The sequence below is a fragment of the Parasteatoda tepidariorum genome, chromosome 9 (genome assembly GCF_982258835.1).
Source record: "Parasteatoda tepidariorum strain Cologne lab strain chromosome 9, Ptep-v5.0, whole genome shotgun sequence".
NCBI lineage: Eukaryota > Metazoa > Arthropoda > Arachnida > Araneae > Theridiidae > Parasteatoda > Parasteatoda tepidariorum.
The window spans coordinates 76,824,359-76,846,095 of NC_141763.1; the positions used below are offsets into that span (position 1 = coordinate 76,824,359).

The following is a 21,737-nucleotide window of genomic DNA, read 5'->3' on the forward strand; positions in this document are numbered from 1 at the left end:
ATTTCAAGTGTTTTTAATTTTTATATATAAATGATTCTAAGATTAGAGTTATATGTTTAAAAAAAATGTAAGAATATCTTTATATATAAATTTATCCGGTAAATCAGAACTTATCTAGCAACAATAAATTTTTACAGCAACATTTTTGCATTCTTTATCAGTTTGTTTTAGCAAAATACATTCGAACATGTGGAATCAATTCCAAATATTTATTTATTATGAATTTTTTTTTATCATGAAGAAATATGTTTACTTTTTAATATATTATGCACTCTATGAGCTTGTTTGACATTTTTATACTCTTTTTTATAAATTCTAATGTGCCAAAACTCAATTCATTCAACCCTTTCTTCATTCCCAAAATAACAAAACACTCGAAAAATTTGCTGTACAAAGCTTCCTTTATCATCTCTTAACCTTTTAAGATCATCATCACCAAAAAAAATATTCTTGAAATTAACGTACCAGAAATTTGGAAAACAAACAATCCTTTTTGTAGCTTCATTTATTTAAATTAATGCATATTTTCAGTTACACTGTCGAGACAACCTGCAGACAAGACTTCTTTCACGTCTCATCGCTTCCGGGCATAACTAATCGTCTGAAGTACGCGGAACTACATATTTATTCTAGATATAAATTCCCTTTGCTAAAGAAGAATTAGTTACTTAACATAACAAGCGGCGTTTCTTTATATTTATTTGCTCCATAATTTTCAAAGGTTTTTTTTGTTAAATTATAGAAAAAGAGCTATTCATAAATTATTAAAGATTACAAAATATTCTTTTATTAACTGGAAATAAGGTGTCTGAAACTATTTATTTTATTGCCGTCGTTAAACAACCGACCCAAATTTGAGTTTACGAGTACTGATGTTCAACTCCGTAGCCTTGTAATTTTAAACCCAATCCAGAAGACAAGGGAACTCCTGGATAAACTATTGGGAGAAATTTCCCTAAGTGGAGGACTTTTTTATGGAACTGACCCGCATTTGCGTTACAGGGAGAAGAAAACCACGAAAACATCCCACGGTTAGCCTGACGGCAAAATTACTCTAGCCCATGATCGTGTACCACTGAGGATATTTTTACGTCAGCATTGTGGTTGGTGCAAGCCGCATGAGGAATTCTTATCGACCAGCCAGTTCTGGTCTGGGAATCGAACCCGGTTCACCTGATTGGAAGGCGAACGTTACATAATCGTATAGAGTTTAAAGAATTGATCTTATTGATTTAAAGGGTCAATCATGCTAATTTTATTAGTCAATAATTCATTTTTCACCATAAATTCTTTTTATACGATGGGGAAAGCTGCCAATTTAGCAAGTTAATCTGTGCATCCCATATTTTAAATTTTCCTTTTTTATTATTCAAATAATTAAATAAAAGTAAAGCATGCCAGTAACAGCACGTTGTGGGCATGACGAAAATGAATGGTAAGTCTCCACAATTTCGGGACAAACAGTATGAAGGAGTCGACGTTGGATACCATCATAACGTTGCAGGCCCATAATGATGCCTTTACTTCCCAGACAAGCTGGTGCCCATAAATCTAAAGCTGGGTAGGCTTCAAGGCGTCATTAAAATTTAAAATCCAGTCATTCACAATGACAGATTTGTGCCTTTAAGCACTAAGCAATAGCATCACTATTATAGTAGTAGTAGTACTTTATCTATGCAAAACAAGAGCTGCACAATGGGCTATTGGCGATAGTCAGAGAAACATCGCTGAGGATAATCGCCACCTTAATTTTGGTCCCTTGTAAAAGGAATGGCTCCTCCATTTTGGTAGCACCACGACTTGCGCGCGAAGTCGAGCACTGAACACTTAAATAGTTTTAAGTGATACCGCCTACCCTTGGTACCTTAGAGCAGTGTTCCGCTACCTTTTTATCACAGCGGACCTGTCAACGTTTGATAATTTTAACGCGGCCCGCTGGGGGAACGTTGATTGTTTATATTTCAGATTATTTTGATATATCAATTTTAATTTAATTGTATTTAAACATGCCTTCAAAATAAAATACAGTTACATCAAAAAATAAATATAAAGTGATTTAACATTTTAACTTACTAGAACGTTAAATCGATGAGAACCCTGAGCTTGTTTCCTTGCAATGAGACGGTTCCATCCGGGAGTAATCGGTGACAATGATACATTACAAACATTAAAAAATTTATGTCACTACCTTCAGGGGCCCCTTTTTTTTTTAAATAAATAAAGTTTTAATGGAACACAGATATTTTTATTTTGGGATATAAAGCTAGGAATTTAAATTCAGTTTCAATGAAATGGGCTTCCCGGTACCATTTGATCCACGAACCGGTACCGGTCTGGGGACCGGGGGTTGGGGACCACTGCCTTAGAGGGCTGATCAAAGTGATCACTCTTACGCTCTCTGACCTCTGCCAGTGAGGCTTGACTTCTGTGATCTACTGGGAAACGTGTCTTAGAATCAGTCTTCTATGGGACAGTGGCTGTTTTGAAGGGGGGGGGAGAATTTAAGAAAATAATCATTTTATGGCTGCTGTATCATTATTCTCAAACGTGCATTTTACTTCTAACTTGTTTACTCCCTTTAAATTAAAAAAGAAGTAAAAAAAATATTTAAATAAAACAGCATTTTATTTTAATGTTTTAATTGCAATTTATCCATTTCTAAAGTAAATTTGGTTACTAGATAAACTTATGTTTAAATATTTGAATTCAGGCTTGAACAGACCATAATAAAGGAACTTCAACTTCTTTGGAAGAAAAAGGTGCTTTGATTGAATCCTTACTTTTTTCAGTCGTGATTACTAAGATAATAATTGAAAGTGACATTCTATATAATTAATATTTTATTTTATGACCGTCTTTGAACAGCCGACCCGCGGAAGGTTTGAAAAACCGCGAAAACCTTCCGCGGTTAGCCTGACAGCAATGGAACTCTAACCTATGATCCATTTACCACTGAGGATATTTTTCGTCAGCACTGTAGTCGGTGCGAATTCGAATCTATATAATTATTAGCAAAAATTGCTCAACGTTTGTTATTAAAAATTGAATATCCCAGACACATATTAATTTACTTCAAGATTGGTAGTGCACAGTGTACCAGAAAAAAATAAAAAACAGATAAATAAATAAAATAGATAAACGGATTACCGTGAATACCTTTTGATCTAAAGATCGGATCTTCATGTTTTAGGTCTCAATCTTAATGGTTTCAGGGGGTGTGATCACATATGCTAATTATTTGTGCAGACGATATTTTCAGTTACGAAATCGTACGTTCTTTCTCTGAAAACGAACTTTATCTGAATAAACATACCTCTTTTTAATCGGATTCAGATTTCTGATCCCCAAAATATAGGGGGCAGTCGCAATTTGGAAAATATGGTCCCATTAGTTAGGTCATGAAAGCAATCCAAAGCTACAAGTTTTTTTTTTAAGCGAATCGAACAGTTTTCGCACACAAATTATAAACTTCGTTTTTCCAAAGATAATTCCATGTAAAAAATAAATTTTTGTAAATATTTATTATTTTATTATATAATAGTCAAAAAATTGAATTTTGAATCGACTAAATTAGCTCCTTAGAAATCTAATTTTAAATATTCGATTTCCTTAAAATTTCATTTCTTAGGAACAATTCAACGGATAGTACAAATTTTGTACCTTCCTATATAAAATCTCATACTTTAAAATGTGTAAAAAATTTTATATCTTACAATTCAAAATTTCTTCGACTATTATTTAATAAAATAGTAAAAAGGAATAAATATTTCCAAAAATTTAATTTTTGCATGGAATTATCTTAGGAAATATGAACTCCATAATTGTATACAAAAATTTTGATTCTCTTAAAATGTTCTCGAGATATGGGGAAATACGCTGAAGGTAAAATTAGCATTAATTATCCAAACTTTATATCGCTCTTCTGACCAAATTATGGGAATCATATTTCCCAGATTGCGTCTACCCCCTATATTTTGGGTTCAGAAATCCGAATTCGTCGGGGGGAAAAAGTTACGTTTTTCAGAGAAAGTACGCTTTTGAGTATGATTTCGTAACTTCTATCGTATCGTCTACACTAATTAATTAGCATATTTGAAGTCACGGCTTTGAACCATTAAGTTCGTGAAGATCCGATCACTAGATCAAAAGTTATCACAGGGTGGTTTTTTTTTTCTCACTAACGTATAATAGTTTGAATTAAATCCTTATATAAAAAATCTCTATGGACCCTGCGCAGTATTGTAATGCATTTTTAGCGAAGTTTGTTGTTAATTATTATATTACTAGCCGCCTAAGGCGGCCATCTGTCCGCCAAGCTAAAGGTTTTCACAAATAAAGTTTTTTAAAACATAGCAGGAAATCTGAAGATTAGTGGACAATTAAACTGTTCCTGTCCTGCAATTTTGTCTTCATATCCAGTTCTGCTGCAGATGTGTTATAGCTCTTGAGGATGCTTGAAGATGTAACTTTGCTATGGTAACCTAAGGCCTATGGTAACCTAAACCTATAATATAACTATCAGGTGGAGACTTGTTCTTTTTTTAAAAAAAGGCCTCAGAAATTGTAAAAGCATACAAAAGTTGCTTTCGAAATCATTATTGGCCAATAGCTGAAAATTAAAACGCAGTTAATAACATATTTAAGAAACAGCAATAAAATAAATCTTGTGTCAGTCAGCATACAGATAGTATATAATTCTTCCTATTCTTGTGAAACTTCTTTATAAACAATATTTTCAGTTTTTCCATTTGGTGCCAATAAATATAAGTTCTTTTCATTACCAACTCTTGAGCAGCCAACATAAAGCTGCCCATGTGAAAAGCAAGGCTTCTGCAAGTCAAGACCAACGACTTTTAAAGATTGTCCCTGAGATTTATTTATACTCATCGCAAAACTAAGTCGAACAGGAAACTGAAGTCGTTTAAACTGAAACGGAATGTCTGAAGTTATGATGGGGATGAGAGGAATAAGCACACTATTTCTTGTTGAATGTCCTGTTATAATCATAGCTTCAATAACATTAGGCATCAATTTTAAACGAACACGAAAACGAATTAATTTTTTATGTTATCAATTTCTATTTCTATATAATTTTTTATGGTATCAAATTTCGATTTCTATATTGCTACAAAAATTATCGTCTTCGTTTAAGAAAAAAAAATAGAGCGGGGAAAGAAGAAGAAAAACTTATTATAACAATTATGAACAGCTATAAATAGTATTAAGTATTGAGTATAGTTAAGTGCGGTGAGCTCGCTGCTTATCGCTTATAGCTCAAATATACAAATATATCAAAGCGAAGCGTCCTATTTGCGTATCGAATATGTTGCCACATTTTTAATACAAAAGTTAAACTTTTCTCCACTTTGATAAATGTAAACTAATGCGAACCTTACAATTAAATTATTAATTCCTTCGTATATTATTGGTTTAAGTTGTCGAAAATTAATATTTCAATTGTAAGGTTCGCATTAACATACATTTATAAGAGTGGAGAAAAATATATGCATTTTTTAATAGTTTTTTGAATATGGCTCTTTGAAGACGAAAAAGCATAGATTTTCTTACAAAATGACTGATAACTAGAAAACTAATCCAAATTTTTGAAAAAGAAAAAAAAATACTTCTTCAATATGTCAAAACACAATTATGTGCCGAGTTTCGTGCCTGGGCGAGGCTTCTGGGGCGATATATTGTAATTGCAGACAGACAGACAAACAGCCGCGTTTATTATTATGTATAGATTTTACATAACGATTTACGGTAGGATGGATGTCAAGTTGTAAATAAATGAGTCATCCTTAAAAGAAAAACCAATTATTCAGACCATTGTTGCCGAAAGCTATCAGATGAACATGGAGTCGCGAAGGTGAAGACTTGAACCAAATGAGAAGGTTTAACATTGAACCAAAAAAACAGTGAGTTTGTGAAGGGGAAGACTAACGTTGAACCAAAAAAACAGTGAATTTGTGAAGGTGAAGACTAACATTGAACCAAAAAAATAGTGAGTTTGTGAAGGTGAAGACTAACATTAAACCAAAAAAACAGTGAGTTTGTGAAAGTGATGACTAACATTGAACCAAAAAAACAGTCAGTTTATGAAGGTGAAGACTAACATTAAACCAAAAAAACAGTCAGTTTGTGAAGGTGAAGACTAACATTGAACCAAAAAAAAAACAATGAGTTTGTGAAGGTGAAGACTAACATTTAACCAAAGAAAACAGTAAGTTCATGAAGGCACAGCAGCTAGCTGCCGAAGACGTCTATTTCAAAATAAAATAAGTTGAAAATTTTTAAAAATTGCTGTTGACATCATAAGAGAGTTACCCTTCAATAACGTACTAATCTGTTTCGCTCTGTGTGATACATTAAAAGACGCTTTCTCCTCACCTGCCACAGCAAACATTATTTTACGAGTTGACAAGAAAATTATGGAATTACAAGTTGCCAGATTAGAATAACTCCTGCCGCAATATTATCATGGTGGTCTGTAGTAGACACTTGTTTCCATGTCTTCGTGCTATAAATTGCTGTAGCATGATAGAACCATATTTCATCTTGCATGGTTGCACTTGCGAAACATATTTGTACTTAGATTTTTCTCTTTTTTGTGACAATGCTCTCACCACGTGTGATGCTCTGGTGGTTATCATTGCTTTTAACTAAATATTTGCTGTCGAATATTTTGTTTGAAATATGTAATTGTTCTTTGTTTGTTTATTCTTTCAATTTTGTTTCTCACGAAGCTCTTGAAAATCATAATTTTTCTGACTTCCTCGTTCGAAAATCTTTGGTTCTTAGGATTTATAAATGGATATATTAGGCTTCTTTGGCATCATAAGTTAATATATTAATAATAAAATCATCATATAAATTGCTAAATAATAACTTTGACAACTTACTTGAAAATTTGCACGTTTGTTGGAAAACGTATAACGGTTTTTTAAGGTTCAATTATTCCAATTTAATTTTTTGTTTTGTTTATTCCGTGGTTATAGACGAAACATCTGAAAACTTTTTTACCAAATTTTAGTTACTTATAGCAATTTTTCTGACAACTTAAACATTTCTCAGTTAAAAAATAATGCGAAATATTTCCTTTTGGTGAAAAATATTTTAATTTATAAAATGTAGAAATATGCCGCGACAGACAGGGTAAAAATAAGAAGAAAACAGAGTATTTAAACAATACGATTAATTACTCTGATACAGTAACAGAACAGAAAATCCGAAATTTCAGTTTTACAAAGCAAGATTTAATTCAAAGGCATGAGATATTAAAATTATAAAATTTTATCTTTTTTTTTTAAATAACACTTTTTTAAAAACATATATATATATATATATATATATATATATATATATATATATATATATATATATATATATATATATATAATATATATATATATATATATATATATATATATATATATATATATATATATATATATATATATATATATATATATATATATATATATATATATATAATATATATATATATACACTACATATATTTTTTTAAATAATTAGGAAACCTAAATTTCTTGTAGGTGGTATCCTTGGTATTATTTAATAGTACATCTAAATATTTTTTTTAAATGCATATAAATGAAATATATGAACGTGAATCAATCTGAACTATTTTCATGTCTGGTTTTTTATCCATAAATATGCTACACCTTTAAAGCCATATTTTGCTCAACATAAAATGTCTGAAATATATTGAAACATGAAAATAGTTTACTTATACTGCTCTTTACAGTATTAAATTCATTTATGGTGACAAAACATTATTTTCATAAACAAATAAATATCGGATAATTCAGCTATAATACTGTTTTTAGAATAGTACCAAATCAGACACAAAAATTAACGTTTAAACGTATGGTACTTTTTAGCAGGTGGGTTTGTTTTTATTTTCTGAGATTAAAGATTAACTTTTAAAATTGCTATTAAATTAAATTATTTATTTATTTGAATAAACCATTTACTGGGTTAAATTTACCATAATGAAATAATGAACAGTTATTACTATATATATATATATATATATATATATATATATATATATATATATATATATATATATATATATATATATATATATATATATATATATATATATATATATATATATATATATATATATATATATATATATATATATATATATATATATATATATATATATATATATATAGTAATATAGTAATAACTGTTAGTGCTAGTTTACATAAAACTATTGAAAATGAAATTTATATTATATTTCAGATGGTGATGCCCAACCCACAGAACTGTGGAATAATGGTCCAGATGATGATGAAGAATCTGCGCTGGACGCTGTTAAAAGGTACTTTATTTTGTATTTTTGTGAGATTTTTGTCTGTATCTTACAATTTAACATTGTTTTATATTTAGTATCAAACACTGGAGCTTTTCCTTAGGAGAGTTTCAATAAGAACTCAATACTTCTGTCCAAATATGATGTCTATAAGTTTTAAAAAAAGAGAAAAATTGTTTTTTTTTATAACAATGTTTTGCATTCTAGATTTTAAAATATTATTTATTAATTTAAAAAACATGCAGGGAGGCAAAAATAATGATTCATTTTATAGTAAATTTTAAACTTCTTCAAACATACATATCTTGTTAGTCTCTACTTCTACGTTCATTGTAAAACGTTAAACATAAATATATATGTAGAATAATAAATGAGGTGCCTTCAAGAGTCCTTATGCAAACTGTCAGTTCAAAAACGCAATTTCTAGAACTTGTTTGTTATGTATTTGTAAGTGTTAAGGTTCGATGCACGAACCTTTGACCCTATCCGAAACCATATTACCTCAGCCACAACAGCATAAGATTTATTGTTCATTCCTTCAAATGGTGAAGCGATAAAATGAAATCCCAAGGTTCTATGAGTAGTAATAATAGAAGTAGTACCTTTTTTTTCATCACTAGAGCTGCATAATGGGGCTATTTAATTTCATTCTTTTGTAACCGCCGTTGAACATCGAATTCAATTTTTGAGTTTGCGACTACCAATGTTCAACTCCATAACCTTTTAATTTTGAACCCAATCCAGAAAACAAGTGAACTTTTGGATCAAATATTGGGAGAAATTTGCCTTCTTGGAGGACTTTTTGATGGAACTAGCCCGCATTTGCGGGAAAACCACTTCCATGGTAAGCCTGACTGCAAAGGGACTCTAGCCCATGATCCGTCTGCCACTGAGGATATTTTTCGTCACCACTGTGTTTAGTGTAGGGTGGGTGCGAAATTCGTATCTACTAGACATCGCTGGGATTCAAACCCGGATCATCTCATAGGGGGAAAGCGCTTTATCCCCAGAGCCACTAATGCTCTATAGTGGGGCTATTGGTGATAATCTGGGGAACATCCCTGAGAATGACCGGATATACCATCACAATTTTAATCTTCAGTAGATAAGATAGCTACTACGCTTCGGTAGCACAACTACCTGCGAGCGAAGTCATGCGCTTTGCTGTAGAGCAATTTAACGAGGACCTATACCTCACACCCTTGGTCCTTTTGCAGGCTGATCAAAGTAGTCACTCATTAGCTTACGAACCGCAACCAGTGATACTTCACTTCAGTGATCTATTGGGTACAATCCACTGTAGGTGGATTGTACCCAATGGTGGATTGTACTAATCTTCGCACCACCGCTGGTGGTGCGAAGATTATCTTCAACTGGAGCATATATTTATGTAGCTGAGAGTACTAACAGTGATTGCAATCAAATAGCCTATTTTTTATTTTCTTATTCACATACACGGGCGGATTTGTGTGATCGATACAAAGAATGACTTAGAAATTTGATATCAAAGTAGAGAATAGATAGCTCAAATTAGAGAAGGAGAGTACAAATATTCATCCTGGGTTAAGGTTGGATTCGAACCCGCTACCACCTCGAAAGCGTCTTGAATATCCTATTGTTTTCTTTAAGTCCAACCTACTTATTGTAGCAATACTAAAACACACAATAAAATTTCAAAATTACAGGTCTCGCAGTGGACTGATCGTTAAGACACGGTTCCCAACAAATCACCGAAGTCAAGCATCACTGGCAGTGGTCAGTGTGCGGGTAGGTGACCACTTAAATCAGCCTGCGATGGGTCTGAGGTTGTGTAGTATTGGTCCTCGTTAAACTGTTCTACCGTAAAGTGCTAGACTTCGCTCACAGGGCTACCGTCGTTGGGCTACAGAAACGGGGGTGCCATCCCCTCTGCTGTGAATTAAAGTTGTGATGGCAGGTCTTCGCATCATCTTTTGGGATGCTTCCCTGACCGTTGCCAATGGCCCATTGTGCAGCTCTAGTGCGACGTAAATGAATTACAACAACAACAATCCAATAAAACATCCACAAAATATTGTTTTTTCTTCTTCGTCCCTCCAGGTGGATCGATTAAGAAGAATTTTTGATGTTTGTTCTCCTGCATTTCTTTCATCTTGTATAACACTCCATTTAATCGACAGTGCTTCTTTCTTGAATTCACAAAATATAGACAGTATTTCGATGCGCAATAAATTTTTATTTATTTTTGTATGATCCAACTTTAAATATTCCTTCCATATCAGATTTTAACCCAGTCTAGTTAATCCAATATTATCCGGCATTATTTAGAAATAGCGTATGGAATGTTTTTTCTTCCCATGAAATTAATTATTCGAAAGTGTTCTTTTCTGAATTGTAGTAATTGTAGCAAAACTGTAGGAAGTTAGTTTCTTTCTATATTAACGGAATTTTTAAAAAATATTTAAATTGTAAAAACTGATCGATGATCATTTTTCAGAAAACAAATTTATTTTTAACTAGTTTATAAAAATGCTGCAGGAGCATTCATTCAGCTTTACTGTTAAAATTGGATTTTAACCTAGGGTTAATAAAAATTTATATTCATTTTTCGTAACAAGAAATATTGTAATAATATATAAATTTGTAATTAACTTAGAGTGTCTCTTTTGCAGAGGTCGAATCAAGAAGACTGAATATAAAGCTAAATTCCGACCATTTTCTGCTTATACGTATGTTGACGGGAGTTGGAAGAAAGCTACTAGGTTGATTAAAGTAAGTACCACATGTATAAGAACAATGATTTAATTATCTGAAATTCTTTATGAAAATAATCTTAGATACGACTTTGAAATTAACTGGATAGTTTGAAACGCAGCGTGATCCATTTAGAAAAAATTTTAGATGAGAGACGAAATTTAAACGTGCCATCCAGAAATTTCAATTTTGATTAACTCTTTCCTATAATTCGAGATCTATGATTGTTTAACCAAAATTTCCGACTTTACGAATATTAATATTAAAATACGTAGTTCTCTATTTGAGTAAATGCATTTTAAGTTATTTTTACAACCTTTTTTTTTGTATAATAAATTTCTTATGTACCGGGTGTTTTTCAATCACCCTTTTTCATACAAATTTTCAAAATAAATATAAAAAATGAAGTCAAAAAATATACACATTAAAGGGGCCGCGAATTAATATGTAAGCTATTAAGAAACAAAAACGACATCTGAATCTAAATAGCACTATTAAGTAAGGCGAAACTGAAAATATGAGAACCCCTATGATTGCCGGAGGTAATAAAGAATAAGTAAAAGGACAATATTGAAAAAACTTCCAGGTTTCATCTGGCACTCAAACTGATTTTGATGTTTACATTCTGCTTTCCACCCTAGTAATTAAACGAATTTCGGTATCGTTTTGGTTTCTGCATTCTCTAAAAATTAATCTGAATATTAATGTGCGATCCCTCGTGTACTCACTTTTTTAAATACATTTTTAATAGGAATCTAAAATATATGTTTAAAGGGAGGTGATTACGGAACACCATGTAGCTATTAATACATTATCAGAGGATATCTTTTCTTTTCTTTTTATGGGAGGTTAATTCCGTTATCCGTTGTTTTTTTTTAAATTTAGCTTCTAAAGGATATTTTTAATTTTCATGTAAGCGTTAAAATATTTTAATATGAACTGGTTTTTATGCAAAACTATTTTAGTTTGTAAATTTCGGTAAAAAGAGTACTTCATTTTTATTGATTTGTATTGCTACAAAATATATTATTAGTCTATGTTTTTTAATTTAAAAAATAAATGTTCAAAAGTATTTTTTAATATTTTAAGTTATTTTTAAATAATTTATTGATTTTAATGCATTGAATCGTTCCAGTCAACATTAACTGTTGTAATTTAAGTCAAAACTGTCATTTTTCACAGTATTGTAATATAGTTTAAAACTAAACTAGTTTAAAAAATTTACATTTTATTTCTAAAACATTTGGTGGTTTTAAACTTGTGTTTTTTAAGTTGATCTTATTAAGGAAGTATCCATTCAGCCTTATAATTTTATATACAATTCGAGATACCTTTAAAATATTGAATTAAACAGCTCCAGAGATACCTTTAAAATATTGAATTAAGCAGCTCCAGAGATACCTTTAAAATATTGAATTAAACAGCTCCAGAGATACCTTTAAAATATTGAATTAAACAGCTCCAGAGATACCTTTAAAATATTGAATTAAGCAGCTCCAGAGATACCTTTAAAATATTGAATTAAACAGCTCCAGAGATACCTTTAAAATATTGAATTAAGCAGCTCCAGAGATACCTTTAAAATATTGAATTAAACAGCTCCAGAGATACCATTAAAATATTGAATTAAGCAGCTCCAGAGATACCTTTAAAATATTGAATTAAACAGCTCCAGAGATACCTTTAAAATATTGAATTAAACAGCTCCAGAGATACCTTTAAAATATTGAATTAAGCAGCTCCAGAGATACCTTTAAAATATTGAATTAAACAGCTCCAGAGATACCTTTAAAATATTGAATTAAACAGCTCCAGAGATACCTTTAAAATATTGAATTAAGCAGCTCCAGAGATACCTTTAAAATATTGAATTAAACAGCTCCAGAGATACCTTTAAAATATTGAATTAAACAGCTCCAGAGATACCTTTAAAATATTGAATTAAGCAGCTCCAGAGATACCTTTAAAATTTTGAATTAAGCAGCTCCAGAGATACCTTTAAAATATTGAATTAAGCAGCTCCAGAGATACCTTTAAAATATTGAATTAAGCAGCTCCAGAGATACCTTTAAAATATTGAATTAAGCAGCTCCAGAGATACCTTTAAAATATTGAATTAAGCAGCTCCAGAGATACCTTTAAAATATTGAATTAAGCAGCTCCAGAGATACCTTTAAAATATTGAATTAAACAGCTCCAGAGATACCTTTAAAATATTGAATTAAACAGCTCCAGAGATACCTTTAAAATATTGAATTAAGCAGCTCCAGAGATACCTTTAAAATATTGAATTAAACAGCTCCAGAGATACCTTTAAAATATTGAATTAAGCAGCTCCAGAGATACCTTTAAAATATTGAATTAAACAGCTCCAAATTGCTAAAAAATCACTGAATGTATCTGCTGCTAAACGTCCAACAATTCACTGAAATTAATTTTTCAAGTAAATGTCCAGATTTAATGTCTTATTTTTTAAAAAAAAAAGATATATCGTTTGAATAAATACGCATTACCTTCATCTTTCATAATTTAACGTAACTAATATTTTAAATATTAGCTTGATTTCATAAATGCAATGATTTAATGTAAAAAATGAAAGAATATTTAATTGATTATTTAGAAACTATCTCCTTTACAAACATTCTATTATTTGTTAATGAATTTCAAAATATATAGTTTGATGTTTTTCCTGTGATGCACTATTATTTTAAAACATTTTATTGTTCAATGATATATTTATGACTTAGTTTTAATAACTCTTTTGTTAACTTTATTGTTATGCATATAATTATTTTATGACGTAGACTTACATAATATAATTTATGTTTTTTGTAACTATTTTTAACTATTTGTGTAATGCATGACTCCCAAAATTTATCGTTGTAATTTTATCAGACAATCATCGAATTATTTAACAGTATTGTTAACTATTACGTAGTTTTTATAATTTATAATTACTGATGAAAACGTTTTATATTATCAATTTTTTAAAATTTCTTAAGATTTTATTATGGAATTAAGATAACTTTTAGGAAACTGCTGAAAAAAATCAATTTCCCATTATTGTAACTATCTCTATTTTTTTTTTTAACTTCCAAATGATCCTCTACTTTCAAAAACTTTTTTACTGCTTAACGAAGAACCTTTTATTTTCTTCGATAAAAACCATTGAGCAGAAATACTAATAGAGCAAGCCCGTTGTTATATATTTCCTCATCTCTCTCTTCTTCCCTAACATCAGTTTCAACAGTCACGTGCTCATTCGGCGATTTTGGAGGAGAGAGAAGGGTGTCATGTGACCATTCAGAAGAGTTTTCTTTTTTGGTAGATATGCGTTTATACAAGCAATGGAGAAAAGTTAAAAGCTTTTGAAGCGATAAAAAAACCGAACAATAAAATATTGGATAATTTTTCGACAAGCCTTGACTAGATTAAAAATTATTTTTGAATTGAAATTTTTTAATAGATATAAACTGTACAAAACTTTTTACATAAGGCCCTTTAAACATTTAAAGCATTTGCATCCAATTACGGAGCAATAAATCCCTATATTTAACCGGCTTTACGGCTCAGAGTGGTATTTCTTCCATTGAAATAACACTGGAGAAACGCAGGTTGAAAACTCTATTGATTCACTCAAAAGTGACGTCATTATGAGGGCAAACGTTATCATCCTGTGCGCTCTCAATTATAGTTAAAATCTATGATAAAAGAAACTAATTTGCGTTGCATCTATAAAAAAGGAATGCAGAAAATTATTTATATTTTTACTCAAAACTACAAACAAAAAAATTTCTTTGATAACATAAAAACATATCGTTATCCTTGATTGAATTAAGCTTTAATTTCCTTTTAAATTTCGCTGCAAGTAAAGTTTCATATTATTATAGTATCCAATCATTTCGAAGGGTTAATGCGCAAACAATGATTCTTTTTACAATTTAATGTCTAAATTTTCGTTATTCCCATGTAAAATCTAAATTAATATCTGAGCACTGTAAAAACTAGAAAATTTTCAACCAATATGAATAGCAATACATGTTTTGAATAATGAATATTATCCTGCTGTTGTTTATGGTTGCATGCTAAAGCAGAAAAAAAATCTTTCTGCTTCGATTTTCTTTTGTTTTCAAAGGGTAATTATTTGATGCTTGAAAGAATTTTCGTTATTTATAAAAAAAGCAATGCCGCTAAATAATAAAGGCTTTGATTTACCGGTCATTTTTTAGAGATGAAGGAGAAAAAAAAATTATCCTGAATTACAATGAAATAAGTTAGAGAAATGTTAACATATGGCAATATAATAACATAAACTGTATTTCACATAAAAAATTCTTCAAAACAATTTTTCAATATGATTTTTTTTTAAAGTAAGAAAAAACTTTTTTCGTTTAATTTTCATGTTTATTTTAATTTTTCTCTGTAAGAAATTGTGAGCTACGCCACTGTGTCAAGATTCTAAATTAACATAACATTTTATTTTGCTGTGTGAAAATAATTCCTAATTTTTAAGGTGCATAACAAAATGCACTGAGTTTATAAAAGTATAGCAATTAGTTCAGTGATTATTCAGTGAGTAAGAACGTGCGTTGAAAAAAATACAACGCGAGATGCTCGTCAGCTCAAACAAAATGCAGACATCAAAATTTAGATTACTTTAGTTCTTAGTTCTTTAATTTTTTTAGTTTTTTTCGTGATTTTTTCTCCCTTTATACTTCTAACAATGATCAAATATCATTTGTTGTTGCAAAGAGAAAGTCAAATTCATTTTCTCACAAGATTTTTGTTTTAAGAGCTCGCTTTATTTGATGAAGTTAAAAGTAAAATAAAAGGTTGCTCTAATGTTGGAAACAATATTTTTTTATCTTTTTAAGCCAAATATGCTATGGAATTTCCTTCTACATATATTATATAAATTCTATTACTAAGCAGAATATTTTTCAAAATAAAACTTTCGATATTTAAGTTTCACATAAGTACTAAGTATTCATAAAAATGTTAAAATTTGTATTCTGAGTGCGAAAAATGAAATTATTTTTTTTTTAAATTTAGTTTTTGTCAGGTCAGTTTATGTATATATTGACACTTTTGGAAAATGTATTGTAATTGCAAAATCAATAAGAAATATATTATTGGCGAAATACAAAAAAAAATTATGAATTTCCGACATAAATTCTGATTATCTAAAGACTCAGTATGAGGTATACTTTCAACGAATCGTTTTTATGTGGAACGCTGAAATTATATAAGTAGTAAGGAAAGGAAAGTAAATACCAAACTCAAACACACTATGTGTGAGAATAGTAAAAAGCTGTGTAAAAGTACACATTTTCATTTGTATATTTTTTTTTCAATTTTATTAAAATATTGGCTCCCAAAAATAAAACTTCAGTTTGTATTAAACCACGATGCTTATAAAACGATGCTTATACTTGGTGGCAGTTGAATAAAGCAGAAAGAAAAATGTGGATGATTTTCCACACCTTATAATGGAAATGCTCTCGGGAGTTTTTATCAACAAGTCCATAAAGATTAGTGCATATAAACTTGTCTTTTGAGTTGGAGTCCAAAATTATAAAAAAAAGATGTTAAGAAATATAAAAGATTTTACAGACAATAATAAGAAATACATTTGTTCATTTATGCCTTCTACTTATTTGAAAGTATTTAGAAATAATCTCATATTGCAATAAAAACTGAACATTTCCTTGCTAATCTACAGAACTGAGTTTTCCAATCTTCATTTATTAATTTTAAAGCCCTACACCAATTGTGAAAATAATAAATATTTGTGCACGTTATTTACACGTACTAACATGTACCCTAGCAACTATTTTACCCAGTTGGGCTCCAAATTGGCTCATTGGGGGTCCTGCATGAACATCCACCGAGGGACCAATATTGAGATGTCTAAATTTTTTTAATATTGGTCCCATATAAAACCAATATCGGCCTATGTACTGCCAATATAAGGTCTATATCGGTTAAATAATCTAAAATATCGAGTGAGTCTGGAAGCTCTATATAGGGCAAATATTAGAAAATAACGGCCCTTTAAACCATTATTGAGCCAAGATTCGTGAATATTGGTCCAATGGAAACCTAAGTTATTTTGCTGCTAGGGTATATGTACTCATATTATTAATATTACAAATGAAATTTTATGGATCTTTAATGTATGAAATAATTTTTTTCTGTACAGATTGTAGATAATTTCATAATCTTCATAAGACAGATTGAATCTTTTCTTGCTTTTCTTTTTCGTGTAACCTAAGCAAATTTGTATTAGTTACAATTGAAAAAAATCTCCGTGATTACTAGAATGTCCTGAACTTCCGAGTTAATTAAAATTGTGTCGAGTTAATTAAAATTGTGATTCGAGTTAATTAAAAAAATTTATGTGTTTATAATTGCTAGAATGCGACGGAGAACTTAATTGCCTCAAATTTACACCCAGAATAGATTTTTTTTTTTTTTGCACACTGTTATAATATATGATCGCTCGGGGGCTGAATGGTAACGCTTCTCTCTGTCGTGTCACAGGTCATTGGTTCGATCCTCGGGCCGGGCAAGTTTGACTCAGGCTTTTATCCCTTCAGTGGGTCGATTAAATGAGTACCAAGCATGTTTAAGAGCTAAACACTGAGGGTTTGGAGTTGGGATACAACCGGATCCAACAGGAACATCTGCTCTTGCACCCCAGAGCCCAAAGGTCAAGAAAACTGAGATAGACCCACGAGACCTTGGCCCCCTATAGACTGTCGCGCCACTGAGTTTAGTTTAATGTATGACAAATCATTTGGTTTCGAGGTAAATACAAATTGTTGTCGAGGTATTGTTTGTTTTCGAGGTTACTTAAAATGGTTTCGAAGCAAAGACGAGGTTTGGTGAACAAATTAAGCAGTGGGTGTTGCCTCAAACAAGGAGACAAGTAAAAACAGTAACTTTCCTATAAAAACCACAATTCCGAAGAAAAAAAAACAGGAAAAATTTTAAAAAATATTTCCGTTATCATCGAGCAAATGGAAGAGGTTTTCGTGAACTTCCTCTTTGCATAATTAGCTTGAAGGCTTGCTCAAATGCCTTGGAAAAATACTTCTCGAAAACGAGTTTTTTGTAAGTTGCTTAAGTCGAATTCATTGCAAGAATAAATTGGCGAATTTTATTTCATTACGGGTATCAAGGAAATAAGATATATCAATCAAAATATTATTTTTTGTCATAATTCTAATTTTATATCGAGAAACAAAGTTGACTGCGAAGCAATTATGGGTGTCCCTTCGCAAAGTGAGTAAGAATGAACATCCAAGTGTTGTAAATAACCATAAATTTGTGCCTTTTAAAATACTTCTAAGTTTTTTACACTTTATTATTATGTTAAAAGTATTTATTTTCAATTTTGTTTGAAATATGTTGTTTTTTATTATGATAATGTTCACCGGCTGTTATTGTTTTAAGAACGAAGCTATTTAATTATATAATTTAAGTATTTATGAAAATTGCAATAGGAAGATAATTAATCCGCATTTCTATTGTAATTTAAACATTTTCATTATTTTTATAACTTCATAGTATACATGCGTTTTCAGTAAATACACTAACATCCAACAAACCCAAGCAACCAGTTGAAATCATTATCTAACAGATCGCACCACCATGTTTAGTTTGGAAGCCCATGTTTAGTTTTCAAATTTTTAATGTCTAACATTTTTTCAATACCTTATATATATTACGTTTTTTTTATTATAATAATAGTTTTATAATATATATGAGATAAGCATACAAATACAAATTTTTCTTCAGTTGGAACCTCTCAAATTTTTTTGGAACCATGGTCTTATGGGCCTAATTCAGTGTTTTCCAAACTTATGACTTTTACGTACCCTTTCTAAATTTTTAGTAACGCTTTGTACCACTAATAAGAAATTAATGTATTTTTTACTATAAAAAATTGCACAAAAGTTAAAAATTAAATTTGGCTGTTGACACCACTAATTATTAACTGTTAACTCTGCGAAAAATAGCCAAAAGAAAAATACGTAATCGTAAATTTTCATGGCTAGCTTTGTTTTTAAATATAAATTTTTGAAAATTTCTTTTGTTGATATTCCGCATAATAATGCGTACCCCCGCTAAACTGTTCCCGTACCCCTGGGGGTACGCGTACCACACTTTGGGAAACACTGGCCTTAATCTATTGAAACCATGGTCTAACTCAGTTTCTTAAACTGTGGCTCGCGATCCCGATCAGGATCGTTGTCCAAAACTTCCAACAATTTTGATATTTTTTCAGCTTATAATTATACTGTTACAATTAGTAAATATTTTTACACAATGTATCTGAATTTATCCACATATTTTAATTTATTTCCATTATTGTATTTTATTTTTAAGTTTGTTACTTTTATTTGCAATATTATATATCTTAAAAATTAAAGATAGTAACCTAAAACTGTAATAGTATAGTGCAGGTGTTAGTAACTGACAGTTTCATTCACGCTTGTGTCAGATTTGCGCAATGCTTTCGAGATCCATAATATTATGGATCATATTTTCATAAATATTATGGGGTTCTACGAAAGTTTCGTAAACATTTATGGGGTCCCTACTCCAAAAACTGACTAGTTTAACTAATAGCCAAAGATCACTCAAAATCCCATATTTATCATTCAAATTTTCAACATTAAGAAACTATTCAATGTCTCATACAAATATTTCTTTTCCATTGTGGTTGCAATAAATAATCATACAAAAACATTCCTAATGCCTTTTCTAATTTAGCAAATTCAGCACCAAAATTTGTAGGAGAAAATAAAAAGCATTTACCATTCAAATATTAATGCCTTTATATCAGTTGTTGAATGAAATCCATATGTTTACATAATTCATCAAATGCTTCTCTTATGAATTGCAATAACAATGTTATCTTTTTCAAAATATTCGCTAATTAAATTGCATATGATTCACAATAAAGTTGGTAGGAATGAACTTTGCAAATGCCTTCGATATTCGAATAGAATCTTTTTTAAGTTATTCTATGCCAGATTGAAAAGAAGCAGACAAGATACACGAAATGTCCATTTGGTATCATGCCAATTGGTGCTCAGCCCAAGCATATTGACCACCGGCTTTTTACTGTTTTTTTTTTTTTTTTTTTTTTTTTTTTTATAATCTGAATAGGCTTTTTTTTCATCATTGGTTTTTAATCGTGCTTGGCTCTCAGCATTGTTGTTGCGCACTAATGCAGTGTTCTTGGAAAAAAAGGAAAAATATTAATAATTTTCTCTGAATGTGCTTCCATGTTGTTTTCAGGACAGGGCAGCCGACGACATGGACATATATAGTTCTTACTCCTATCCACTCATTGATGGCCATTTCACTACTGTAAGTAAGCAGCTACATTGTTTTTTTTTTAATTTTTAATTGCTTGCTGCTTGCCATCAATTACCACCAAGGCTTCGTTTTTTATGTTATTTTTTTGTCTTTTTTCACCATTTTATGTTTCGAGAGAGCATGGTGTCTGTTGGGAATGACATTAGTTTCTTTTTCATATCGTTCGTAAATTAATGAAAATGGCTAGAACAAAAATAACGATTTTAATGCTTTAAAAAAAAAAACTTGGTAAATATTCATAAACTTTTTATGAATACTTCATATTTGATTTTAAAAGAAACTTCGAAATAAATATAATTTTTTTTATTTATTGACGTGGAGGATTGTTTCTATTTTATCCTAAAAATTACTTTTAATAAATTCATTTATACGTCATGCATTTAAAATTTAAAGCATTTTCAATTTTTTTAACTAAACTATTTTAAAATAAAATACTTTTTTACCTTATTTCGACAATTCTTTGGATCACTCAATATTTATTTTCGCGAGCTTTATCGAACGGTCAATCATTTTCAATATCAAATCTTGGTATATTTTTTTAATGAAACGCGTATGAATACGAAATTATCCAAACACGGAATAAGCTTTAGGCTGCGTGTCCTTATTGTTATTAAGAAAGTAAACTTTTAACTCTCTTTACATAACACTTTTATAGCATAAATAAAATAATCTTAAATTTTATATTTTGTAAAACTTAAAACAGTAGCTATACAATATTTTTTATAAGTCAGCTTTTATATTTTCTACAAAACCTCTTGAAAAGTAAGCATTCAAATTGATAAATCTTAACCTATTGAAATTAATACTCTAAAGAAAAAATTTATACTCTAAATTAATTAATACTCTAAAGAATTAATACTCTAAAAATTAAACTCTAAAAAATTAATACTCTAAAGAATTAATACTCTAAAGAAAGAAAGAAGAATTTTTCAGGAAATTTGTTTGATAATTTTAGAAACGTTAAAAATTCACAACTTTTTGTACTTCATGAAAGGTAATTCGTAGGCAAACAAATTTTTTCTACGGCTGCATATAAGTTGAACAAGTTTTAAAAGCTAGTTTTATCTTGTTTCTTATAGAAAATATAAATTATCCATAAAATATACAGAGCTTAACTTTATTTCATCAAATATAAATGCGTGGCTTTTTTTGATTGACAAATATTATTTGATTGTTTAACTATTTTTTACATATATACATGCAATGTTAAACTATTTTTTGACATTAGATAATTTAAGTACTATCAATAGCTACTGAGGTATAG

The 21,737-nt window shown here is 30.0% G+C and overlaps 1 protein-coding gene across 1 annotated transcript in view; it reads left to right on the top strand.

Moving 5' to 3' along the window:
- The window catches only part of LOC107437477 (uncharacterized), a 258,907-nt gene that overhangs the window by 200,977 nt on the left and 36,193 nt on the right, over nt 1–21,737 (top strand). Inside the window, exons 8-10 of the mRNA XM_043045034.3 lie at nt 8,278–8,356; nt 10,999–11,098; nt 20,393–20,464. Coding sequence (XP_042900968.3) covers nt 8,278–8,356; nt 10,999–11,098; nt 20,393–20,464 — 251 coding nt within the window. The remainder of the gene's footprint in view (nt 1–8,277; nt 8,357–10,998; nt 11,099–20,392; nt 20,465–21,737) is intronic.